The sequence below is a fragment of the Eleutherodactylus coqui genome, chromosome 4 (genome assembly GCF_035609145.1).
Source record: "Eleutherodactylus coqui strain aEleCoq1 chromosome 4, aEleCoq1.hap1, whole genome shotgun sequence".
NCBI classification, from domain to species: domain Eukaryota; kingdom Metazoa; phylum Chordata; class Amphibia; order Anura; family Eleutherodactylidae; genus Eleutherodactylus; species Eleutherodactylus coqui.
In genome coordinates this window covers 253,817,359-253,844,934 of record NC_089840.1, presented here as the reverse complement: position 1 = coordinate 253,844,934, position 27,576 = coordinate 253,817,359, and the positions used below count along the sequence as shown (strand labels likewise).

At 43.8% G+C, this 27,576-nt stretch overlaps 2 protein-coding genes across 2 annotated transcripts in view; one reads left to right on the top strand and one right to left on the bottom strand.

Annotated features, from left to right (window-relative positions):
* LOXL4 (lysyl oxidase like 4) overlaps window positions 1-16,956 on the top strand; it is an 85,563-nt gene extending 68,607 nt beyond the window's left edge. Inside the window, exons 13-16 of the mRNA XM_066601108.1 lie at window positions 4,953-5,068; window positions 8,007-8,143; window positions 11,445-11,556; window positions 16,185-16,956. Of these exons, the coding sequence (XP_066457205.1) occupies window positions 4,953-5,068; window positions 8,007-8,143; window positions 11,445-11,556; window positions 16,185-16,255 (436 nt within the window). The 3' untranslated portion in view covers window positions 16,256-16,956. The remainder of the gene's footprint in view (window positions 1-4,952; window positions 5,069-8,006; window positions 8,144-11,444; window positions 11,557-16,184) is intronic.
* A 4,881-nt stretch (window positions 16,957-21,837) lies between these two features.
* Window positions 21,838-27,576, bottom strand: part of R3HCC1L (R3H domain and coiled-coil containing 1 like) — a 60,094-nt gene continuing 54,355 nt past the window's right edge. The window contains exon 8 of the mRNA XM_066601106.1: window positions 21,838-21,928. Coding sequence (XP_066457203.1) covers window positions 21,876-21,928 — 53 coding nt within the window. The 3' untranslated portion in view covers window positions 21,838-21,875. The remainder of the gene's footprint in view (window positions 21,929-27,576) is intronic.

Here is a 27,576-nt window from a genome sequence, read left to right as displayed (position 1 = left end):
CAGTGTTCATCTTGAAGCCCGGGATAAGATTACAAAAATAGCATTAAGATCCAATTAGATTTTCTTTGATCGTATTGGATTCTCAGCCATGGAAGGAGCTCACGCTGAAGAGAATAATACAAAGTTGTGATAATGTCAGATGAGTTCCTTTCTAACGAGCCCTCTCTCACAGCAGTAACTTGTCAGGAGCAGCAGGCAACGTCTGAGCGCCGGGAAAGTGATTTCTATAAGCAGAAAACCGCACATCACTAGTATAAGCTCCCCCCAGCATGTTCCATCAGAGCCAGGAGCCCACGGCTGCCTGCTCCAGCAATTATCTTCAGAGGAATACCAAAAACCAAGGCTGACATAATGCACAAAACATTACATTATACCGCGAGATGGTGGGCTGCGAATCTTAAGAACAAATATTTTGCTATGCACCTTCATCGCTGCGCTCAATTCGACACATTCAAAGTCAACAAATAGATATTTTCGACAGTGACAGATGAAATAATAGCGGTGGGGCTTTTATTGTTTTTTTGTTTTTTTTTGTTTATTTTTTTTCTATAAAATAACAAAAAACAATCAAAGAAAAAAAAAAAAAAAGAAATAAAAAATGTAATCCGCACAATAATCACAGAACTCAACTTGTTATTTAACTCTTTGTAGATTTAACTGCAGCCCTAGGAAAAAAAAAATGTACACAAGACGGCGAGATTTACTAAGGTAAAACTGGCATACACGCCTCGAAGCACATTTATTATGTGTTTTAGATGGGTTTTGCACCTCGCTTGACAAGCTGGTGTAGCTTAGTAGGCATGGCGTGTGCATTGGTGGGATAGGGACATGACTTAGTAGGACAGGGACGTGGCTTCAGGTGTGTGCAAGATACTGGCATAGGCTTAGGCTGGGTTCACATCTGGTGATTTTGCTTTGTTTTTGAACCCAAGAAAGAAAATGCATGCATTTTTTTTAAACAGAGGCATAAAAACACAGGCATTGTTAAAAAACAGACAGTTTCTAAAAAAAATGCATGAAAAAATGTCACATCTGGACACAGCCTAAATCGACCAATAGGTGGTGTAAAGTTAGAAAAAAGTTTCTTAAGATGCATCAAAATGTTCATCCACTATGTACCACTGCGATACATTTGGCACATCTTGAAACTACCTGGTCTAAGTTTACATTGTCTAAGGGACCCTGATAACCAGACAAGAGAACGTCCACCTGAACATTCTCTTGCCCGATCATGCTCCTGCCTGATTATGCTCCTGCCCAATCATTCTCCAGCCCGATCATGCAATCATTCTCCTGCCCGATCATGCTCCTGCCCGATCATGCTCCTGCCCCATCATTCTCCTGCCCGATCATTCTCCTGCCCCATCATTCTCCTGCCCCATCATTCTCCTGCCCGATCATTCTCCTGCCCCATCATGCTCCTGCCCCATCATTCTCCTGCCCCATCATTCTCCTGCCCCATCATTCTCCTGCCCCATCATTCTCCTGCCCGATCATGCTCCTGCCCGATCATGCTCCTGCCCGATCATTCTCCTGCCCGATCATTCTCCTGCCCGATCATTCTCCTGCCCGATCATGCTCCTGCCCGATCATGCTCCTGCCCCATCATTCTCCTGCCCCATCATTCTCCTGCCCCATCATTCTCCTGCCCCATCATTCTCCTGCCTGATTATGCTCCTGCCTGATCATGCTCCTGCCCAATCATTCTCCTGCCCGACCATTCTCCTGCCCGATCATTCTCCAGCCCGATCATGCAATCATTCTCCTGCCCGATCATTCTCAAGCCCAATCATGCTACTGCCTGATCATTCTCCTGCCCGATCATGCTCCTGCCCGATCATGCTCCTGCCCCATCATGCTCCTGCCCCATCATGCTCCTGCCCCATCATTCTCCTGCCTGATCATTCTCCTGCCCGACCATTCTCCTGCCCAATCATTCTCCAGCCCGATCATGCAATCATTCTCCTGCCCGATCATTCTCCTGCCCGATCATGCTCCTGACCGATCATGCTCCTGCCCCATCATTCTCCTGCCCGATCATTCTCCTGCCCCATCATTCTCCTGCCTGATCATTCTCCTGCCCGATCATGCTCCTGCCCGTTCATGCTCCTGCCCCATCATGCTCCTGCCCCATCATTCTCCTGCCCCATCATTCTCCTGCCCCATCATTCTCCTGCCCCATCATTCTCCTTCCCGATCATTCTCCTGCCTGATCATGCTCCTGCCCGATCATGCTCCTGCCCGATCATTCTCCTGCCCGATCATTCTCCTGCCCGATCATTCTCCTGCCCGATCATGCTCCTGCCCCATCATTCTCCTGCCCGATCATTCTCCTGCCCGATCATTCTCCTGCCTGATCATTCTCCTGCCCGATCATTCTCCTGCCTGATTATGCTCCTGCCTGATTATGCTCCTGCCCAATCATTCTCCTGCCCGATCATTCTCCTGCCCGATCATTCTCCAGCCCGATCATGCAATCATTCTCCTGCCCGATCATTCTCCAGCCCGATCATGCAATCATTCTCCTGCCCGACCATTCTCCTGCCCGATCATGCTCCTGCCCGATCATGCTCCTGCCCCATCATTCTCCTGCCCGATCATTCTCCTGCCCGATCATTCTCCTGCCCGATCATTCTCCTGCCCGATCATTCTCTTGCCCGATCATGCTCCTGCCTGATCATGCTCCTGCCCGATTATGCTCCTGCCCGATTATGCTCCTGCCCGATTATGCTCCTGCCCGATTATGCTCCTGCCCGATTATGCTCCTGCCCGATCATTCTCCTGCCCGATCATTCTCCTGCCCGATCATTCTCCTGCCCGATCATTCTCCTGCCCGATCATTCTCCTGCCCGATCATGCTCCTGCCCCATCATTCTCCTGCCCGATCATTCTCCTGCCTGATTATGCTCCTGCCTGATCATGCTCCTGCCCAATCATTCTCCTGCCCGATCATTCTCCTCCCCGATCATTCTCCAGCCCAATCATGCTACTGCCTGATCATTCTCCTGCCCGATCATGCTCCTGCCTGATCATGCTCCTGCCCCATCATGCTCCTGCCCCATCATTCTCCTGCCCCATCATTCTCCTGCCTGATCATTCTCCTGCCCGATCATGCTCCTGCCCAATCATGCTCCTGTCTGATCATTGGACCATGTAAGAGCACTTTCACCCCTATTGGAATATTCCGTAACATGCTGTGGACTATTGCAACGTCTAACTCTGCACCAAAATGCGCATGTCTAAATGCAGATTTGGACGCGGAATTGTTGGCAGAACAAAATGTGCGTTGTCATACTGGGACTGAAGCAGTGAGACGAACGTTGCAGCACACAGATCGACTTATCCGATGTCGTATATTAACAGCTTCACAATTGGTGGCATCCTGCAACTTTATAAACAGACTTGGCTGCTCCAATATCGGCGATGACAATTTCTCAAAGATTGGCTGAGGCAGGCGAGCGGTCAAGTCATCCACTGCGAATAGTGCCACATGGTCAGCAGCACCCCAGGACTCTGTGAATCAATGTCACGCCGCATTAATGACTGTGATTGTCCACAGTAAGAGAAACCAAGTAATCTTGTAGATATGATATTTTTTAATGGCTAACAAAAAGACATTATGTTACAGCGAGCTTTTCGACCTCACAGGGTCCTTCCTCAGCCAATAATGGAACTTTGCATAAGGAATCCCATAGGATACCATTAATGACCGTATAGCCCAACATGACGCCCCACTACTTACGGATCATCATGTTTACTGGGCTGCAGGAGACATATGATTGCTTGACATTAAAATCGCTTGTTCAGAACTTTAATTCTCTATCTATATGTTAAGTTTTGTCTCATTTTGAGCTTTTCTGCACATTCTCTGGAAGGCAGTGTACATTTAGACCAAGTCCACCAGAGTAAAGATTACCGCTTGTTAGCGGCTTAGAACAAAGATCTCGCCCATCTATGTAGTCCATAAGCACTAATAGAGCCTATAGACAGTGATTGTCGAGATGTGATGAGACGACTCCTTGAGGCCTTAGTCAGACGGGCGTTTTTTTCGCGCGATTTGCGCATGCGCATGCGATTCGCGCATATATAGAACCAATGGTTCGCTATGGTATCGGTCGCATGTCCGCTTTTTATGCGGATATGCGATAAATTATAGGACACGACGATTTGCAGATCGCGCCTATCTGCGTTCGGCGTTTTATGTGCGCACCAAAATCATTTTTTTCGCCGGCCAGTCTAAGTTTCATGCGCATTTTGATGCGCACGGCGATTTTTCTCCGGTCAGACGGGCATTTTGCTGCGACGATTAACGCGGCTAGGTGCAGATTTTTCCAGCGATTTTTCGCCTCCGGTCACGCGATTTGCGCATGCGACATGCGATGCGCAAATCGCGCGAAAAAACGCCCGTCTGACTAAGGCCTTAAACAGTAATTGTCACTGAATGGAGGAGAGCATGCACCTTCATCTCAATCGCTTCCTGTCCTAATAACCATTTTTGGACATCCATAGAGGTGACGACCTTCTCCTTTTTTCTAAGTTGCCCTTTAAGATCACATGATTTGATCATAAGAAATGGCAGTACATTTAGTTTTGCTCTATGCTGTGTGATTTGCTTCTGCCCATTCCACATCATACCAGACAATGTAAAACACAGACTTTTCCTCATTGCATACTTGCTATTTTTATTCTGCGTAAATGAGGAAACGCGTGATCGCACATCCCGGACGTCTGTACAATGCCTCCATGCTGGGAGATATTTTAGAGCACAGGGTGGGTGGATTCTCTTTGTATTCTCATACATAGACTCTCTGTGTAACACCCAGTAATCAGTGCATGGGAGAACAGGAGGACATCAATTATGCTATTCTTGTCAACCATCTTTCCATCTATACCTTCATCTTCCACTTTTCATGGGCGGCAGGCACGATGACTGTCATGTTCTTTTACTGCAGGCATTATCACAGTATTGAAGTTTTCACCCACTACGACCTCCTGACATTGAATGGCTCCAAAGTTGCTGAAGGACATAAAGCTAGTTTTTGCTTGGAGGACACCAAATGCGGGAAAGGTATGTATTAATACATAAAGCATAGTATATTATGAGATTTATCCTCATATAACGCAACCCCAGACCCAAAGTTAACTACTGCAGAAAGTTTAGTGAACTTTACAAGAGTTTTCTCTCTTATGGGGTTGTGTCAAGAACATTCAGGGTAACAGAGGATGTCATAGAGCTCTTCCCACTCGAGACCCCAGAGATGTTAACCTGGGAAAGCCTTTCATAGGGTAAGTCTTAAGTCAAGGCAGGAGTAGGAGTTATACAAATGGGCATGGCTCATACATAGGGGCATGGCTAAATGATAGCAGAAGTAGTACACTGTGTGAGACAAGAGTGAGAGAACAAAATAAAGATATGAAGAGAGAGGGCAGAAAATAAAGTGAAGAGATGGAGAGAGAGAGAGGACAAAGAAAGAGATGGAGAGGAAGGGCAGGAAAAAAAGACAGAGAGCAGAAACAAATAGAGTGGGAAAAAAGGCGGAAGGGGAGCGAAAAAAAAGAGATGGAGGGAGAGCAGGAAAAAGAGGCAGAGAAAGCAAGAAAAAAGAGATGGAGGAAAAAAAATATAGCAAAAGGGATGAAGAACTAGTGTCTGCTGAGCTCTCTAGTGCTTCTAAAACTTTGTCCCAACTCCAGTCCTGGGACAGTTCAGCAAAGCAGCAACGCAGACCCATCCATGCTCCATGCTGCCCCGGGCTCATGATAGTGGTGCCAGAGGCTTGCTAGGGCTTCCTGTGTTCTTTCCCCGGTGGCGCACAGTTTTACACAGCTAGCGTGCAAAAAGATGTAGAGGAGGAGCAGAGACCCCAGTTAGTCATTCACTAACTCCACTACTTCACTTGATCTCCCCGCCAGCGCTTGCTGCTGCCATGAAGAGGCTTCAGGGTCCCATCATCCATCTTATAAAAGTTTTTTTTTTTTTAAATGCTTGTATCTGTCACAACGGCCCATGGATGTTAGGGTCAAAGAAACGGTGAAAGTGAGAGGGCGCTGGGTAATCAAGTAAGGGGCTAAAACTTGGGTGACTCTTGGAATACCAGGAGACTTGACACGCCTGGGATCCGCTTCTATGATCCAGAACAGAGAGCCACTCAGTAAAAGCAACTTTCATTCTGGTGGAAATTCTGCCACCCTGGACGACCATTCAATTATCTGAATGGCCATTCTGTAAGGGTGCCTTCAACCTTGTGATCTTGACATCGCTGTGTTTTTTTAAATTAGGAAGCTATGGGCTTGCAATGGTTCCATGCACATTTGCAATGTTTTAACACTTGTGATGCAGCGTTAAAATAAAATTGCTGCATGTCTATTCTTTTTGCCATGTTGCTCATCGTTTCCAATGGGGCCGGCGGCAGCAGCGCCAGCCCTGTTGAAATAAATGGGAGATGCTCGCGATCCTCTGCCACTGCTGTGACAGCAGTGGCAGGGGACTCTTCACGTCAAGGATTTTCAGGAAAGGGGGAGGTTTGAAATATAAGCCGGAACCCAAAAATAGTCCATAACTGTAGAAAAAAATAAAATAAAAAATAAGAATACATCACCTTAGTAGCACTGTCATCTCCGGCATGTCTTCTGGCAGGTCCCCGGCATTCTTCTTCTGCTCCTCTTCTGGTCAGGGATTGAAAATCCTCGCCTCCTGAAGCGCTGCTCTGATTGGCTGAGCGCTGTGACCAATGAATCGCGATCCTCAGCATGGATTTCAATGGGGCCTGCTGGCACCATTGCACTCAATGGGAGAAGATCACCATCTGCTGCCGTGGCTGTGACAGCTGCAGCAGGGGATTCCTTCAGTGATCATGTTCCATTGATTTCAATGGCGCTGCCGCTAGCCCCATTGAAATCAATGGGAGAAGATCACTATCTCCTGCCTTGGCTGTGACAGCCACAGTAGGAGATTCCTTCAGCCCTGCAGGATGGGGGGCTGTTTCCCTGTGGAAACACCTTGCATTCAGGGTTTCAGAAGGATTGCGAGAGCGATATCGGAGCATCAATCCCATCCCAATATCGCTCTCGCCAGTGTGCAGGTGCTCTAAGACTTTCTAATGTTAAAAACACATCGCAGAGAAATCAAAAGTTTCTGCTTTGCGATTTTTGTGAGATGCCTTTTTAACATAAGAAAGTCCTATTGACATTAGTGTTAAAAGAAAAACACAGCAATATTGCAATCCCAAGTGTGAAGGCGCCGTAATACTACATTTGTGGAAATGTGCAGCTGGCTGCAGCCTTCTTCAGCAACCCTTTTAATGTTTCATGGCTTTGGAATGAGATGTTTAACAAGACTGGATACAACACAGACAGTACTTTATAATGTACAATATAATACTATGACTGTCCACAAAGGTGAATGTTCTCGGTAAAGAGGACCCACTAGAGATCAGATGATCACAGTAAGTCCAGCAGCTGAAATCTCCATCGATCAGCTATGATCGCCAGGGAAATCTGTGGCTGTCCGCACATCTCTCCTGCAGTGGCCACTGCAGGACAAATGTGGTATTACAAGGAGCCAATTCAAATGAGTGTGGAATCATGCTCATGTTCAGTCCTCCAGAGTGGCAATCACTCTCTGCAAAGGCTATGGCAGAGCTTGTCCTAATGTTTAGGCAATGATACGCCTGGTAGGTATCACACCTGTTTTTCTGTGCATCAAGTTTTATTGTTACACTTGACAGCCATTGTGCTATTTTATAGTTTTGAGTCTAGTAAATGTGCAAAATCCCTGTTTCTGTATAAATATGAGGCACTCAGCACTTTCACCTGTACTTTTCATTTTTTTCTTTTAACTCACCTTTTAATATTTAGTGATGATAATTTTATGCATAGGCTGTAAACTCGCATACATTTCCCCCGTTTCATCTCCTAAACTAATTGATATGTCTTGTTCGGGAATTGGAAAATGCTAAGCTGCATGTCCCAGATAATGCGACTATAACGCTGCCTTTAATATGCAGGAATACAGAAGAGGTATGAATGTGCCAATTTCGGTGAACAAGGAATAACCGTGGGTTGCTATGATAGCTACCGGCACGACATTGATTGCCAGTGGGTGGACATCACGGATGTTGGTCCTGGAGATTATATTTTCCAGGTGAGAAGGTCTTGCATGTTTAATGACTTTGACGTAAAGATGTAGCAAAGTTTAACTTGATTGCGATAACTTTTAATCTTATCTTAAGCCATTGAAAAGCTATTGTCATATTATAGCAACACAACAAAAGCCATTAAAAATGTACAAAAAGGGCGAATCAACTGTGGCAAAGAAAGTTATCATAATACATTAGGAGTAGAGATGAGCGAGCATACTCACTAAGGGCAATTGCTTGATCAAGCATTGTCCTTGGCGAGTACCTACCCGCTCCGGAGCAAAGATTCGGCTGCCAGCGGCAGACAGGGAGCTGCGGGGGAGAGCAGGGAGGAACGGAGGGGAGATCTCTCCCCCCCCCCACCGCTCCCCCTGCTCATGGCCGCAACTCACCTCTCACCCGCGCCGGCAGCTGAACCTTTTCTTCCGAGCGGGCAGGTACTCGCCAAGGACAATGCTCGATCGAGTAATTGTCCTTAGCGAGTATGCTCGCTCATCTCTAATTAGGAGTCAAGTAAACTTTTCTCTAACTGTAGTGCATCATAGTGATATTTGGTATCAGTTTTCATTTCTAATACGGACAACTGTGTTGATTTTTAGGGGGTTGAATACTTCTGCAATGCCCTATATTAGCTTTGCATGCACACTAGGTCTAAAGTTGGAATCCGATTGGTTGAGCCACTTTGTGCAGGCATGCATTTCCATTCCAGAGGCTCTCTATGTGGCTATCAGGGATGAGAAGCGGAGTATAAAATCTAGACTCTGGGCATGTAAATACTTAGTTTTATGTTCAACTTCTATTTAAAGTTGCGTGTTATTTGCAATATTGGAAAAAGTCCATTCCTCTGACAGAGTGCGATTATGTCACCGCTTGCTTCAGACAGTATGCAGAAATCTGCGTTCTGCTAGCTGAGAAGTTGTGAAGTGCGCTTGTTTGTGTCATTAACGATGACATGTTCTGGACAGAATTTAGCAGGTTTTGTTTTCTGACAAGCGATCTTCGTTCTCCCGGTGGTGGCTGCCGGTACTGCAGTCAGAATGTTATCATTTAAAGAGAACCTTTCTGCCGACAAATGAGAGTCTGATGGTATAAGCACTTGTAAAATCTCCTGTTCAGCCAGAAAACTTAGTTTTATCACATCGTGTGTAGGATGCTAATCGTGTCCCTGGAATCACCGGGCAGAGCTAATGTCCGGAGGCATAACTTGAAGCTGCTGGGCTCAAAATCTTTAACAGGGCCCCCAACTATAAGGCTTCTTTATGGTACTGGTCTCCTTGTATCAGGAAAGAGACACCTTTTAGGCCCCCTAAGGCTCCAGGTCCCAAGTGTGACTGGATCATTTGCACCCATTATAGCTACACCCCTGTTAAAGCTTTCCCAAGTCAAGGAGTCATTGCGCCCAATCTTCTTCGGTTGACACCCCTTGAGCTTATGGTGTCAGCACTAGTCTGTCCATGCACCGGACGTCTCTATTTATTCCTACATACCTGATGAGGCGCAATACACATATGAAGCCAGGGTTGACACAGCTGGGTTGATGTGCATGACCCGAGAGGGTACAGGTGAACGAAGATGGAAAGAGATGGGTGGGCTAGCAATGATGTCACTAGCATAGGAGAGGACTGGGTATTATCCAAGCAGTGACTTTAGTAGGTTTTGCTCTGCCCCGTTGACACCGGGTACATGACTGGCATGCAGTAAGTTTTCTGGTTGATTGGGACTCCTGCAATTTTAACATGTATATATATGAGTGTCGCTGCAAAACGAATGCCTTCTTTCTTATTATGTTGGCGCATGACCTGAGGAGCGAATGTTGGCAGTTAGGCAATATATAGTTTGGACCCTACGCCAATATCCTGCGACAGATAGCAGCAGAGGGGCCGTATGACATGAAAATGTGTATGAAGCAACACCCTGTGATTGAATTCTTCTTCTAGATACGATACCTTTTAATGGCTAACAAAAATACATTGTTATTGCGAGCTTTCGAACCTCTCAGGATCCTTCCTCAGGCATAATGAAACAAATCTGGATGGCGCAACACACACACACACACTAATTTGAATTCTTCCATGCAGAAAAATTGCATCCATTGACATTCATCAACGCTTGCTGCACGTATGGAGTGGATTTTAGCACAGTGAGGCGGTGACTGAGGCGCTCCAACAATAGCGCTCTAACAAAGCCAATACTCAGCTGCTTACAGAGTTTCTCGGTTGTAATCCGCCGATTCGTGCAAATGAGCTAATCGAGACGCTCTTGTCGTTCATGTCGCCGTCGCCACTGTTGAAGCGCCCAACCCACCGCCTAACTGTGCTAACATCCACTGTTAGGTCTCTGTAAACATTCAGCTCGCATTGGTGAATATCGATGGGCGCAATTTTTTCTGCATGGAAGAATTCAATCACAGATTGTTGCTTTATATGCACTTCAATGTCAGACGCCGTTTTGTTAGACCGCCCCTCTGCTGCTCAACAACGACATTTATCGGATATTGGCAGGAAGGTTCAATCCATATTGCCAAACCGCCAATATCCACTTCTGATATCGTGTGCCAACATAATAGCATAGGAGGCATTAGCTTCGGGCCGAGCCTCATAGAATGCACTTTAAAAGGGCCGTGCCCCCGTTTATTGACGCTAAGTAGTTCCCTTTAACTCTACGTTGTCTGTGCTGGGAATTTGGACCTCTATATAAAAAAATGGAGCTCTAGCATGTAAGGAAAATACGGCAAGCGAAGTAACAATATGGGTCCATATGGGAATTGTATTACGGATCCACCATCTACACAACTCCTTGTCAATGAGCTATGGGGGCAGCAATAAACTATATATAAAAAGATGGGTCTGATCTGAGAATTTAAACTTGAAATATGTCTTCTGTTTTCACAAAAAAATCCATTCTGATGCCCCCGGTGGCCATAAATCACCTTTCGTAAAGAGTCGGGAGTTTTTTTTTCTGTTAGTTTGCAAGTTAGATGAAATAAATACGACCAAAACCTCCTCTTACCAGCGCTATCTCCAGCACCACATTACTCTTCATAAATCCATAGTCATTACCCACAATGTCACTGGGGTAAAGATACAATTCATCGTGCAGCTGTTTGATATATAACTGGCCCATTAACAGAATACTGTATGTGCTGACCTTGGGTCTAAGGTTTACAGCCATATTAGCTTGTTCAATGCATCTAGCAGATTGGCGGAATGGAATTCCTATAGAGTCTATTAGATTGCAGAATTTTATTTCTTATGTTGTAAAATGAATAATATGGAGCCGCTGTCGCTTCCTCCTTATTATTTATAGGTCATTCTGAACCCAAAATTTGAAGTAGCAGAATCGGATTTCAGAAACAACGTGATGAGATGTCGGTGCAAGTACGACGGCCATCGTATATGGATGCATAGTTGTCACACAGGTAATTACGCTTCTTTCCCTGGCTGTACTCTGAAGCAAGGCATTTCTTAGCATTGGGGTCATAGAGGAAAAGGAACAATGTAGCAATGATAAAAATTGACCCCCTTTCAGCAGCTGATTGACACGGACACCCACCAGAATGCCCTGGGGGTGGCTCCATTTCTGTGACTTGAATACACTTGGTCCCATTGCAGCACATATGAGCACCGCATCTTTGCAAAGTTTTGCACTACCCATTTAAATGGGGCTCCAGGGGTCCCATAGAAGCTGCATACATCCTAGGATGGGACTAAGAAAATAGCTTGGTGCCAGACCCCTTAATGACGCGGCCTATTTTCGCCCAAAGGACACAATGATTTTTGGGGGGATTTTCATCTCCACTTTTCAAAAGCCATAACTTTTTTTTAATTTTATAGAGAGGAACAGCGTATATTAGCCGGGCTTGAAAACCTGGCAGATATACGGACGTCTGAATAAGCCCTAAATGACATGATACATTTTTTCTGCGGATCGTTACGATTATGATACCAAAATTATTATTTTTCTTTTTAAGTTTTTCCACTTTTGCACAATAAAACCCTTTTTCTTAAAAATATTATATTTTCGACATCGTTGCATTCAAAGTCCCATAACTTTTTTTTTTCATGGACGGAGCTCTGTGGGGGCTTGTTTTATGCGGGATAGGGTGTAAATGTATTGGTACCATTTTGGGGTACATACAGCTTTTTTATCACTTGCATTGCGTTTTTTGGGGAGGCAAAATGAACAAAATAAGCATTCTGCCTCAGTTTTTTGGGAGTCTCTTTTACAGGTTTTGCTGTGCAGGATAATTAGTGTCTTCAATTTATTGTGCAACTCGTTATGGATACTATGATAGCAAATATGTGGGATTTAAATTTTTTTCTATGCAAATAGGGGAAAGTGCAAAAAAAAAGTGTGGGGGGGTTGTTGTTTTTTTTTTTTACACTATTTTTAATTTACATTTTTTATGTCCCTGTAGGGGACTTAAACCATAACAGCTATGATTGTTATGATAATGCATTGCAGGACTTCTGTATTGCAAAGCCTTATCGCTCACAAAAGCGATCGATCATAGGCAATGGCAAGCCAAGACACCAGTACCTGGCATCATATTGCCATGGCAACCCATTAACTCTCTACAAATACATCTACATTGATCGCGGCATGTAGGGGGTTAACAGTAGGGATCGCTGTTCTTCTCTATTACCCCCTGTTGGAGCAGGAGGCTGGCAATCGGTAACTGCCGGCTTCCACTATGGTAAACTTATGTTCTGTAGCGTTAAGGGGTTAAATGGGCTGTTCCACAAAAACGAGCTATCCCCTATGCACAGGATAGGGAATAATTTGCTGATCATAGGGGTGGACCGCACAAACCTTAACCAATCTTGAGAATTGGGGTCCCAAATGTCCCACGATGAAGAAAGTGGCAGTTATACATGCATACTGCCAATTTATTAAAGAGGTTGTCCAGTTGTAGTGTATAGTTGGTCTGTCCCAAGTAATAGTCATCAATAGTAGCTCATCAGGGATTTCCACCAAACAGCTGTTCGCCTGCTGAACTGATTTCTTCAGGAAGCAGACAGTTCTGTTCTTACTGCAGTGGCCTGGGTTGGTATTGCAGGTCATGTTCCTGTTGAAATAAAAACTCTGCATACAATACCAATGGCCACTGCAGTAAGAACGGAGCTGTCTGCTTCCTGCAGAAATCAGTTCAGTGCACAAGCACATCGGCTCGGTGCATAGCTGATGCAGAAGCCCTGGGTGACAGACTCCTGCGATCTACTATTGTTGACCTATGCTGAGGGTAGGTCATCAATAGTCTACAACCGGACAACCCCTTCCATTATAATGGGACTACTAGCGATAGCCGAGTGCTTGAATCTGGCTATCTTCAGTAGTCCCATTGGAATTAATTGAGTGGTGATGTGCATGTACGACCGCCGCAGCTTTCGTTGGCTTCCAGATGCCAGCTTTTGGGATTGTTGGAGGTCTTAGCAGTCAGGACCTCACTAATCAGCAAGTTAGCATGTATCCTGTGAATAGAGGATAACTTGTTTTTCATGGATTAACTCCTTTAATGTTGACATGCAAGGATTTGTAGTTTCGAGGTCCAGTCATTAGCTTGCTCTGCCCTGGCACTCCTACTCCTGGGTGTTAGCTCTACTGCCCACCATAGTACCAAGTGTGTTTGCCGTTCCAGTATGTAGTCCTGTTATTATTAAAACTCCATTATTAACTATTGCTATTGATGTTCTGGGCGACCTCTAACACCCTGGACACATCCCGCTGCCAGTACAAGATCTGTTAATTCTCAGGAGGAAGGGCAAGCTCCGGCCTGCTCAAGGACACCGAGGATGAGGGCTACAAAAACAGTGAATAAATCTGCACCAGAATGTAGTGCTGGTATGTTGTAACACCAAAAATGTTAAAGATAGAGGAAGCGGTTTCTTGAGATGAGAAAAAATATTCTTTGGGACGTTCCTCCATAGTAGAAAGGTTGAGAATCACAACCATGTAAGCAAAAGGAAAATCAAAGAAGAGAAGGAAATCTCTTGTACTACTTGTAGTTGGAAAAGTACGAGCTGCGTCTTTTGGTGTCCAAGGTGGCACATCGTCTGCCATACCACATAAAATAAGAGCAAGAAAACAAGGAAAACCAACTCACAGGGTAACAAAGTGCACAAACAATAAAATGGAATGGATACACTTACTCCACTGTAGGGGGCCACTGATTGTACTTCAACTTACCCAATTCATGGATGACTTATAGACGTGCTTTCACCCATGGAACAGTCCAAGGTGGAAGACTTGTCCTGACTTGGAGTGGTATTGCAGGAAGGCAATTCCCAACTGTGCAGTATAGGTTTAGAAGCATGGAAAAGACAGCAGATCCCCTCTTGGGATGTTCTGAGCCCATATTGTGTGGTAGGGAAGTGACCTCCTGCTAGACACTTCAAGTTAAGAAAAGACTTTCACCATGGCCTATTCCATGGGTGAAAGCAAGACTATGAGCTGTCTAGGAAGCAGGTAAGGGCTCAACCAGATCAGTACCAGGGGGTTTCCATTTTCCTGCTCCATTTGGGGAGCAGGAAAATTGCACCCTTGTATTTATCTTACGATGGAACTGAATGGCGCCCCATGGACCTCATTTACTATAAAGGGGCATGTTCGGTTTCCGGCCATCTGTCCGGCATCTTACAGGACAAAATAGCATTGCATGCAGCGCTATTTCATCCTGTTTTTCTGCGGAAAGTTGTAACCTACTTTGCTAACGGATCCTCCGATTCTGATGTGAATGAGACTCAATGCAACCCTCCGATTTTCAGGCCAAAATTCTGTCCAAGAACAGAAGGGGCAGGGGGTGTTTTACCTGCAATTGCTCTTCTCTTCCGTTCCTCTGACCTGCCAATTGTGGGCCCTGTTTTCGGCCATCAAAGATGGCTGCAACAATTTTCTACTACCTAATGCACACTGCAATACTCTCTGACTGGCCACTGCTAATCACATGAGCTGCTCTGGCCAATCGGAGAGCAGGTTTAGTGCAATAGTAGTCTAATGCTCCCAATGCAATATTGGGATTAGACAGTCTGAAGACTGTGGACATCTTGGAATGTTGAAAATAGGACCTGGAACTGGTAGATTGGAGGGACAGCAGAGAAGAACTACAGGTAATATACCTCCCACCCCCTCTGGTTCCAGGGGAGAATTTTGACCCAAAACCAGAGGGTCACTTTAAGTTCGTTTTCAATCATTTGCACTCTATCTGTATCCATTCTATTTTATTGTCCATACACTCTAGTTCCCTGAGCACAGGTTTTCCTATTTTGTCTTGCTTTTCTTGCTGTCCAACCCAGGCGGATATCATGGTATCCTCTGGTTGGAAGTTCTTAGGAACAGGGTCACCAATGGACGTTTACTTTGATTGACTGTGGCTCCAAAGTGGTTGGGATCTGCACAGGTCAGACCACCACCACACACTGGGTGAGTCCATATAGCTACTGTCACGGTATGAATCTCTTATGGCTATTCATCTGGAGGGAGTTATCTCATTTTTTAATTACATGAAACACAAGGGAAGTTTTAGTGCTTTTAGCCCAACAAATTCTTGGAAGGACTGTTCATCAGTACTCTGCCATTCTTCCACTCCCAAATATACCTGCAAAAAACACTTTTAAAACTTTCCCATGACACATGCTAATGTCCATGGTCCAGTCCAATGGACAGGCCAGGACAGTCTCTTCTGGCTGGAACTTTTTGCATAAACCCACCACTTCGATTGCAGTAGTGTGCGTCGTCCATGGAGTGCTTTGAACTTTCATGTATGCTCCAAAAGTGCACAAACCGAGACGGGAACAGTGAATCTGTCCATAAAAACCACTGACCAATTCCCTTAGGCACAAATGAAAACTCAACTATTGGGCTTCATGAAGGTGCATGGAGGAATGGGTATAACTACTATTGTAGAAACTGTATCAGTTCCTATGGGCCCTAGAAGTGAAGGGCCCCACTCAAGAGCGGAAATATTATTTCTTCTTATGGTTAAGAAGACTTCCCAAGTGTAATGAAGTCATTAATGGACAGAGCTGTTCTCTCATTGTCTCTCGACAGGTGATGCATACAGTGCAGACTTAGAAGAAGAATTTGAGAACCAGCAAAGACTCGCAAACAACCTCGTGTAGACGTGTTTACAGCAGCATCTAATGCTCCAGAAAACAGGGTATATATAAATATTCACATTTGATATAGGAGAAGATTCAACCCTAAACCTGCCCATCAAAAATACAGTGGGCAGGCCACGTCTCTCTACTCCATCAGATATATATATATACTGTTCCAAACAACTCGTCCCATGACATGGCAGTCAACAAACGGCGACTGAGCGAAGCACTAGGATGGACCTAGAAGATCAGTCAACTTTCGAAGCAAAGTACTGCTGATAACCATTTGTAACGATTGGAAACATTTACCCAAAGAACTTGGAGGAAAAGTTTTTCGCACTTTAAAAATTTACAAAATGTCCATCATAGGGATTATAGAGTTCCCTGTATTCTCTGTTACAGTATGGTTTCCAGTTTGAAGCAACTTCTGGCTGGTATCTCCATGACCAGGAAATGTGTCAGCCATATGTTAATTACTTTAGAAAAGATTTTGAAAATGAAGGCTGGAATTAATGCATTGATAGATTAAAAGTGGTTATCTAGCATTAAACTAATGATGGCCTAACCTCAGGATAGGCCATCAATAGCAGATCAGTGGGGGTCTACCACCCGGAACCCTGACAATTACCTGTTCACTGGTCTGCTGCACCTGGTCACAGAGACCATTTTTGCAGGAAGCCAACAGCTCCGTTCCCACTGCAGTGGCCTGGCTTGGTATTGCATGCAAAGTTCCCATTGAAGTCAGTGGGAACTTTGCCTTCAATACTAAGTCGGGCCACTGCAGTGGAAACGGAGCTGTTGGCTTCCTGCAGAAATCAGCTCCATGTGAGAGTACAGCAGCCCAATGAACAACTGATCAGCGGGGGGATCCTGAGTGGCTAGCTCCCACCAATCCACTATTAATGGCCTATCTTAAGAGTAAGCCTTCATTAGTTTGATGCTGGACAATCCACTTAATTAGCTTAGACACACAGGGGGCTATTTATCATTAAGGGAAGTTTTTACATCAGCTTTCTGGCATGTTTTTTTTCCTCCAGTTTAAAGTGCAACAGATTTATCAAATGTAGCATGATGTTGACATTTTTGAATAGGCCTAAGGATGTGGAATGACTTTTTGGGTGCATTCACACGACCGTATATCGGCTGGATTTTCACGCCCAGCCGATATACGGCGTCTCTCTCTGCAGTGGGGGGGGGGGGGGGGGGGGATGCTGAAAGAGCCGGGAGCAGTGCACTGAGCTCCCGCCTCCTCTCTGCCTCTTCTCCACCCCCTCTCCACCCCTCTGCACTATTTGCAATGAGAGGAGGTGGAACAGGGGAAGGGCTAAGTTCCTGGAATTAGCTTTGCCCCCGTCCCGCCTTTCCTCATGGAAAATAGTGCAGGGGGGTGGAGAGGAGGCAAAGAGGGGTGGGAACTCAGAGCACTGCTCCCGACTCTTCCAGCCTCCTCCTTCTGCAGAGAGAGATGCCGTATATTGGCTGGGCGTGAAAACCCAGCCAATATACGGTCGTCTGAATGCACCCTTAACGCCACATAGCCATCTGAGTGAGATTGGAACTAATTTTGCAACTTTTTGAAATGTCGCAATTCTTACAATCGGTGTAAAAATCTTACTCCATTCAAACCCTCTCCCTTTTCTAGAAACTTTGGAAAAGTGAACTAAGAGGCGTAACATTTATTTGTGTTTTACACAAATCAATAATACATTTTTTTTAATTCTTTTTCGCTAAAAAAGGTGCAAATTACCCCAGAATTCTGGCGGAACAACAGTAATAAATGTGCCCCTATTGTATTTATCCATTTCCAGTCTACATTTCTGGCATCCTATAAGGGCGTCAACATCATGTAATAATTGGACTTTCTCTTTAACAATTAAAGGTGCAGTCCATGTTTTTTTGTGAAACCTAAAGACATGTAAGCCACATTCATTGGTGCTACACAACAGAACCTGCAGATAATTTCATAAAGGATACAAAAGGGTTTAAAAAAAAAAGAGAGAATAGATAAAAGTAGACGATATACAAAAAGGTATTACCACAGTTCTGCTGTCTTTGTGCACCATGTACCTCACAAATAATTAAATACCAAATACTTTTTTAACTTGGAAATTACTTTTGTATTGTAAGAAACAAATCATTTTAAGGAACGGTTTACTTTGGGGTTAACACACTATTGAAATGATTTCTACACATGAAAGGATCATTAAAAATGACATTTTCAATACTTTTTTTGTTCTCAGAAGCGCCAATATATTCCTCAGTTAATTATAATCAGCTTCTAACTAGAGAGATTCTCGCCTCTTAATCCATCAAAAATGAATATCTAAAAAAAACATTTTTGGAAGTTTTACTAAAACAACCTTTTTTTTCTCCACACTTTTATCTATGTCTCATTGCCTCACTCACATTTATAGCTTTTACAAAGTCAATTTCTACATTTAACTCTATATCTATGCAGGTGATTTAGAGCTTCGTTTTAGCTAAAAGGGGGTTCTGACTGCTGTAAGTTTACATATATTAAAGGGGTTGTACCAAAATCAGAGTTTTATTAGCTATCCCGTAAATAGATGATAAAAGCTGATTGGTGGGGGTATCACTACTGAGACTCCATCAGTATTGAGAATAGAGGTCTTGTAACGCCCTATTGAACTTACTGTATGTATGGCCGGAGGCCTATACTTTGACACGGTGACGCCACACTCTAGTTGGACACTCCAGATGATGACCCAAAAATAACAGAGACGAGTCCAGTTTAGTTTAGTAATCTTAGAGAGTGAGCAGATTTACCAACTTTGGTATTTGGCACCAACGGGTTAAAGTTTACAATTTTTTGAAGACTTATTTAGAGTAGGTATTCAAGAATTCAGTAATAAACAAGTAAGATACAGTAATGTTGGATTGATGATACTTTAACTTCAACGCTCGCTCTCGCTCTTATTTTCCTGAAGATTGGTCTACTAGACAATTTTACACACTAGTGAATCCAGATGAAACTATTTAGTTAGATTTAACTGTAGGACTTTATGAAGCAGAGGGACAATTGGCTGTATGGCTAATTCTGGCTTTAACTTCACCGGGTAGCTAAAACTCACTGTTAGATGAAGATGGACCTTTGAAAGGATCTTCTGTGTTCTCTGCTGAAAGATGCCAAGGGAGTGGGTTGATCACCACATTCTACCTTGGGAAACTATAACTGCTAAAATACTCCTCCTCGACGACTAGGGAACTGCAACCTCTCCTCACTTGCTCTTGGCTGAGTGTGCCTAACTGCTCTGTGGCACTTCCTTTTACAACCACTCTCCTACACTCTTGCATAGGGACTCTTTGCTTCCCGCCCTTGGGCTCTGCAACAGTAAGATTAAACCTGACTGTCAGCCAATAAGAGACCAGCTGACAGCAGGGCTGAGCTCTATGCTTAGAGCAGAAGAGGAGACACAGGGTCTGCAGAGAAAATGCAGTGATGAGAAGATGGGGTCACGGGATCCCCGTTCTTAGGATCTATGGGGTCTCAGTGGTGAGACCCCCACCGATCAGACTTTTATCACCTAATCAATGGGTGGGTGGTAAAAGCGGATTTTGGTATAACCCTTCTAAAAAATTATTCTGCATAATATTTCAGATTGATTTACTGTAGGTTAAAGAACTGGTGTTTATGGGTGGACATTTATTGTAGTAGGACTAGTTGTGGGGAACTAAGGTTTCTCCCTGTGGAGAGCACCAAGTTTGCATAGGGAGTCTTATATAAGCCATGCAATGTTCCCTGGGAAAAAGGGTATGCAAATAGGGGAAGGAAAAGTAACTCCACAGCACCACCTATTGGAAGGTCACTGCTCTAGACGTCAGTGAAGGACTTTCTAACAGGCCTTGCCATATCAATAAGAATTTACAAGAAAGTCAAACCAGACGCTTCTCTAGGAGAAAGGGACACCCATCTACAGGCAGGCAGTTTTGGGGCATCTGTCTGTTGTCACTAGAGAGTAAAGTACAGTTTGGCTAGGTGAAAGGCCTTTGATGTGGGTCAGATGGAATAAAATTCATGCTTGTGGTGAATGCCAAGTTGGTGTAGGAAGTCTTATATAAGCCATGCAACCATTCCTGGAAAAAGGGTATGCAAATAAGACATGGAAAAGTGCCACAAAGTAGCAACAGACTGGAAAACTTCCAGCAATCAAATCATGACTTCAATGAAACATGACTTGGACTTCAACATGCTGAATCTTATTTCCTTCAACAGCAGGCATCTGGGGACAGGGAGGCTGATCTCATGTACAGTCGATTGTTGGCTGATCCTACTGACATCAACAGTCTTCCGACAATTAGCTAATATTTAGATCCAATCTGAGTTAGCTATGACACAGCTACTAGGCAGGGGGATTTCTGTAGAACACAACTTTTTGCTTAGGGGTCTCTCATCAACTGATACTTTTTAGCATATGTATATATTCTGCAAGGAGAACAACAATATTCTGCAAGAACATCACTGCCTGGCATCATGTTAGAGTCCAGAGCTGAAGAAGAGCCATTGATTCTTAAAGTGGCTGCCTTGGAGGAGATCAGCTGATCGCTGTGGGTTTTCCTGCTATTGCCAGGGGTATTTGCAGCTGTTCAAACATTTCTTATGCAGCAGGGAAAATGTAGTATTACATGTTGGCCATTGAAATAAATGGTCAATCATGTAATGAATGGATGGCGTCTATGTCACTACAGCAAAAGCTGTTCTCATATAGTAGTTTTTGATTTTGTCAAACATAAGGTAAAGTCCTCGGGGGTGACGTCATATCACGACGTTTTCTTGGGAGACTGTTTTTGCGGGGTGGTTTGCCATTGCCTTCCTCAATCATCTCCCCCCGCCCCCCGCGTGGTGTGGTCCCTAGTAGTGGAAACCCTCTCAATGAGGGTTGACCGGGGTTGACCTCATCAGAGTATCCCTTTAAGTACAGATTTTTCCTACAACTTATTAGAGAGCGCTCATGGTTCATTAACTACTATGGTCATCTTTAGGAGTATTTGGAGAAGACTTATCCAACAAAATGAAGGACGGAGCTCGAAGCTCAAATTATTTCAAAAACATTTTGCGGGAATGGTCAAAAGTTGAAGGAATTTATTTCTATTTGCCCAAACCATTGGTTTCTTAAAATTAATTCTGAAACATTATTGATTGGAAAATCAAAGGGTCAGACAAGCTCACAGTTACGTAGATCTCTTTTACTGATGAACTCATTGGAAGGCGGTGTATCTAGTTTTAGCATTCGTTCTCTGGGAACAGTAAGAGGTTGTTCAATCAAGGCTTTTAGTGAAGAATTTACTCATGAAGTAGATGTGATTTTGCAGAACTTGATTCTGGCCTGTACTTTTGACTAATGTTTAACTTAAAAAAAGAAAAGTCACTTATTGCAAGACCTTCATCAGGGAAGTAATCAGAGCGGTAAAATTCAGAATGTGCCCCCCCCCCATCAGTCAAGATATCTGGATTATAATAGGGAAAAAGTTGAAAGACCACCGCATGTGGTTTGGAGTACAGACCCATAATTGTCGTTAGGTCCCAAGTCTGCAACAACTTCTTTTGGCATTGCCGTCTTAAAGCTCCTACAATCTAGCTGGAGTAGCCTAGTAGGTTAGGCTGAAAAATACATAAGTCCATCTAATTCAGCCTATTCCAGGTCGGGTGCCCAGCTATCCGAGAAAGTTGGGGACCTTGAGGAGAAGACAGAAATGGTTGATAAGACAGCATAAAAATACAAATAAAGAAAAGAAAACCACCGACCACCCACTTCATCCCAAACCAACACCATGGTTGCACCTTTTTTTGACAAAATCAGTTCAGACAAGTTTACTATTGATTTTCACCTAAAAGAACAGATGCTCCGCCTTTCACTCCACTTTTCCAAAGTGTCTAGAAAAAGGGAGGGTTTGGGTCTGAGTGGAGTAAGGTGAAATGTAATGACAAGAGGGGGAGCTGGAGGAGATGTAAAACAAGGAGGAGCAAAGTAACAGTTTATGTTATAGCCAAGGAAGGAGGAGATGAATGATTACTTTATTGCCTGGGGAGAAGTTTTTCAATACTTGCACTACACATGCACTGTCAGCTGTCTGTGCCCAGAGGAGGGGGAATAACCGTGCATGTCTCTATCATACAAAGTAGAGCAGATTGATAGGGGAAGCTCTCCACACTATGAATCTGCTTTGCTCTGTAGGGTTGGAATCAGCCTTCTCAATTAATGTTTTGTATCCAAAAATACATTTATAAGAAAAAAAATAAAATATAAAATTGGTAGAAAGAAAAAAAAAAATCTTCCTTTTTGTACACTTTCAACGTAATAAAATTATAAAACGAAAAAAACACAGCGGCTCTGCTAAACTCCCTCCCCCTTTCCCTCCCTTGCTGGCTGTTGGCAAAGGGAGGGGGTGAGAGATTAGCACACTACCTCCCGCCCCCTTCCTTTGCCAACAGCCGGTAAGTGGCGGAGAGGGGGAGGGAGTTTAGCAAAGCTAAACTATCTACCCCAGCCTGACTGAACGGGCACAAAAATGGGAGATGTTGCCGCTTGTGGCCGTAATGCGGCCAACCATAGATTGCAGCGCCCATGTGAAGGAGCCCTCATCCTGATGTGTGTGCAAGTTTCTCAGAATGTACCTTACAGACACACAGAACAGATGGTGCACTGAAATGACTATGCCTCTCACTATGTTATGTTGTTCAGGCAGCATAAAGGTGATCACGGATTCCCCTTAAGTAGGTGTTTTGTAACAGGTCTCTAAGGGCTCTTTCACACGAGCGTTGGAGTTTTTACATTTTCATGTCCACCACGTTTATGGGCATGAATAGACGTTTTTCCGTGATTACGGTAAGCGTTTTCTCACCCATTTACATGACCGGTTTAACGGAAAAAAAAATACGTTGCACCCTGGAAAACCCTCGCTCTGCAAAAATCCTCGGGATGCCTTCCAATGCCTATATAGAGGCACCTGTAAGTTCTTCACAGCCTTGGAGGCTGCTGCAATGCCTCCCCCTTTCTTTGTCCAGCTCCCATAGGAGTCTATGAGAGATGCCAACGCATATCAGGCAGAAGATAGTTCAAGAACTATCTTTTTGCCTAGCGTATATATATGTGTCGCGTATGTTCCATTTTTCACGGCTTTTACACTCCATATATTTGCCCATGTGAACAGATGCATTGGAAACCAATGGCTCAGATGGTCGCGTATATTGGCTGGGCGTAAAAACATTGACTTTTATACGCTCGTATGAAAGAAGCGTAAGGATGTGTTCCCACATAAAAGATACTACTTGCATCAGAGACTCTGCCCAGCCATGGCTGCCAATGGAAACGTGATCACGCCGAAAAGGTCAGCAAGATCGCGCGGCTATTGGCAGCTGCGGCTGGGCAGAGCCCCGGCTGCAAGTAGTATCTTTTACATGGTAACGCACCCACATAATTTCCCATTTCACATGTTTCTCCATCTGCAGATATCTGCTGGTCTCAAATAAATTAGATACCAAATTGTATGAGGAAGCCAAAGTAAAAAGTGCTGTAAAGATCAGACGCAAATGCAGGAAGTGGACATGAAAATGTACAGGTTTAAAGTTCTCTATTATGCCCACTTAAGTATTTGACTGCGTGATATGTAGATAACGAGACAGTTGGTATTGATGTATCTTTTGAAACTATTACATATTTCTAAAATACAACTTACAGTGACCTCAAATAAGAAGAATTTAAATAGCTCAGCACAACTAATATAACAAGAGGTTTCTCCCAATTTAAGACAAAATGGCAGTTATGACAACTCCTGCAGTCTTAGAATTATTCAACCGCTTCATGAAAAGACTCTTTAGTACTTCTTAGAGCCCCTTGTGCTATTATGCCCCACTGCAAATGTGATGCATAGCCAGACAGCAACTTCTGACAGTGTCTACGAGGAATCTTAGCCAATTCCTCATTAACAATGGTCTTCAGTTCATTAATATTCTTGGGTGCTGCAACCACCTTCTTCGCACCCAATCAAAGATCTACTTTGGGGGTTCAAGTCAGGTAACTGATGCCACTACAAAATCTTCCAGGACTTTTGAAGACAAGCTTTGGTGAACTTTGATGCATGCCTGAACTTTGATCATTGTCCTGTTGGAAGGTCCAATGGCTGCGAAGATTTAGCTTCCTCACAGAAGGCATGATGGATTCCATCAAATATTAGGAAATCCTAGGAGAAACCATTTTGTCCTGCGCATGCTGTAGAGGAGGGGAGGCAGCACCAGAGCATCACCAAGCCACCACCATGCTTCACTATTGGCACAGGGTTGTTTTCAGTGTATATGTCATTCTTCTTCCTCCAAACATAACTGATCCATAGACCCAAGAAGTTTTGTTTCATCACTCTACAAACTTTTGTGGCTTATTTATATAGTTCGGAGCATATTGGAGCTGACGTTTCTGGTCCTTTTTGGTCAATAGAGATGTACATCTTGGAGTTTAGGCAAGACGACCTTCCATTTTAGTATGGGCCTTACTGTGCAAATGGAAACCTCAGTGCCTGCTGGCACAAAATCTTGCTGCAGGTCTTTTGCAGTCACTTGAGTGTTTTTGACCCCCAACCTCCTCAGGAATTTGGTGGTAGATGGTGATAGCTTCCTCTTTTTGCCATGTCTAGGTAATATAGCCAGTGTTCTTTTAACTTTGAACTAGTAAACTTTTACTAACTGTATCTCTAGGAACATTCAGTGTCTTCCCTATCTTTTAGTATCATTTCCTTGTTTGTGTAAGGCAATGATCTCTTCGATATCAAGGTGGTTCAACCTCGTGGTTCAGTGTTGGTGTAACTTTACAGAAGTCATACCGGCCATGACTAGTGTCTCTAGAGGTTAGATGGTGGCAGAGCGGTAAATAGGTAATGCCACGTTACTCAAAGCAGTTCTTATTTGAAGATCACCTTGAACATCTACACTCTGGTACTGCCTGGTGGAAACCATGAACTGGGGTTACTTGTTAGGCAGGTACTCTGGTCAGTTCACCCATTATTCTGCCAGCAGCCTCTACTCTCCAGGCATCCAATACTTCCGGCAGTCTTGGGCTTCACTCATTGGGACAACTCCCCAATGCCGGCTTCATCTCCTCTAACCCACCGCTACAGCTCTGCTCAGCTTACTCTGTAGAGCTCACAGAAGCATCTCCTTCCGTGACATGCATACACTGTGCAAACATGCTTCAGTATACCACCACGCACTAAACGGAAACCCAAGTCACATAATATATGTAAACCACTCCTTACATTCACACAGCCACACCTGCCGAGAATGCTGTTTAAACGCCATCACAAATGTGCCTTGTCATCTCTTTATTAAAGGGACAGTAACTGCAGTAACCAAAAACATAAATTTCTGAACAATTTTAACATATTTGAGTAGATCGACACTTTTCACCTGGTCATCTGCTTGTGCAAACCCTTACATTGTTAACTTGCTTGATCTACTGGTACAGGATCTTACATATGTAACACATGGACACAACATTCTTACAGAGTGGCTTATTGTTCTGGTATGCAGAGGTGGGTCCTAAGCAGAGGACCGCCCTTATATAAAGTTCATGCGCAAATAGGAACAGAAGTTCTGGTCATGAGACAAGCCCTTTAACCCTTGCACCAATACGGATAACCCCGAGATCTGTCTCTTCAAAAGGAAGAGGTCATTACGGTTTATTTTACTTCAAATAACTGTAGCTCCGGTTCTATCCCTGCTACTGACACACCTTTTATCCCATTTTAATGCTGAGATTCTTGACCGATATAACTGGAGCTACAGGCATATAAAGTATTGTAGAGCAGACTGTTTTTTTACGGCTGTCATGTCAGTCTTTGTGCAGAGCAGAGCATGGCATGGCATGGCAGCGGAGCAGGCAACAGAACCATATTTGCTTCTGCTGTCCTGCTGTAACGGAGAAGGGGTAACATGAACTTTTTGTGCATGTTATCACCCTCCCTTTTTAAATCAGAGAGCATATTTGTGCTCTGATTGTCACATATTGGGTCTTTCCCCAGAAAAGGGTGAGCACTTAGTCATCTAATCACTCCTCTACATCATTTAACCCCATAGATGTCACCATCATTGCCGCAGCATCTAAATGTTTTGTGGGTGGTGGTGGGGGTAATGGCTGCCCATGGTTTTCAACAAGTGCCCTGTCTATTCACTAAACATGTCCTAAGAGAATTTAAGCTAAAAAGGGTTTTTATGTGTTACAGACTTCTGCAGTAGTTTCCTACTAATGTGTACCCAATACCACCTGCAGTAGAGAACGGGAGGGTTGCTATGTACTCTGCAAACAACTCTACGTCAGTCATTTAAAAACATTGGCAAAATTATTTTTTATTAAATAAAAGCCAAAAAATATATAATCTTATTCTTTTTTTTTTTTTTTTAAGTCTGACTGCAGTTTAAAAAAAAGTCCACAAATATCACCTAAAAGATACCAAAAAATGATACAAACATACAATAAAAAAAATTAGGTTGTTGAACGCGACAGGGCAAACACTATAAATTTGTTCCCTTAGCCTTGGGCATAGATCTAGATTTTTTGGCAGAGGGCAGCAGAAAAAGACAAGTTGGTTTAGGCAGCTCTTCAATGGGGACTTAGTAACTGGGAGGATTGTAAAGGAACGGCTAATAAATGTGCTGGCAGGAAAGTCCGCTTCAAATCGGGAAAGTCAACTAGTTTTCAGGCCAGGTTGTGGTAAACACTTCAGGTTTTCCACACATATTTTAGATAATCTTCATTCCTGAAATAGGGCAACGGTTGCAGAGGCCGGCGTGACACAGAAGCCCGATACATAGAGAAGTTATTTACACCTCAGCGGACAGGAATGCAACTTTTTGTATGGCGGCCAAATTAAACCAGACTTACATGTAAAATATGACGATGTTATTACACTTCTCGCCCGGTTTCCTTCTGCATGACTCTACAAGAACAGTTTGTTCCGTACATATCCTGGTATCTATCTCAGGTGGTAGTTTTTTTGCAATTTTGATTAATTCCTTGCAAAAAAAGCAAAAAACTGTTGTTGGTCACAGTGTTTTTGGGCTTGAAACAGCAACCTTGAAAAGCAGCACTTGCAATTTATTTTAATGCACACCGTCAAATACAATTTTCCTGGTAGAAGAGTCATACATTTTTGAGCAAATGTACTACTTGTTATGTTAGTCACGATGGAATTGCTCTTAACTTCGTGGTCAGCAGTTTATACACTGAATGATCACTGCGTTAGGAACAGCTGGCATATTCCATCTTGTGATCAGTAAGTTGGTGCCACGTGGCGGCCACGTCACGATCTGCTCTCAGATAATCTGCTGACCTCTC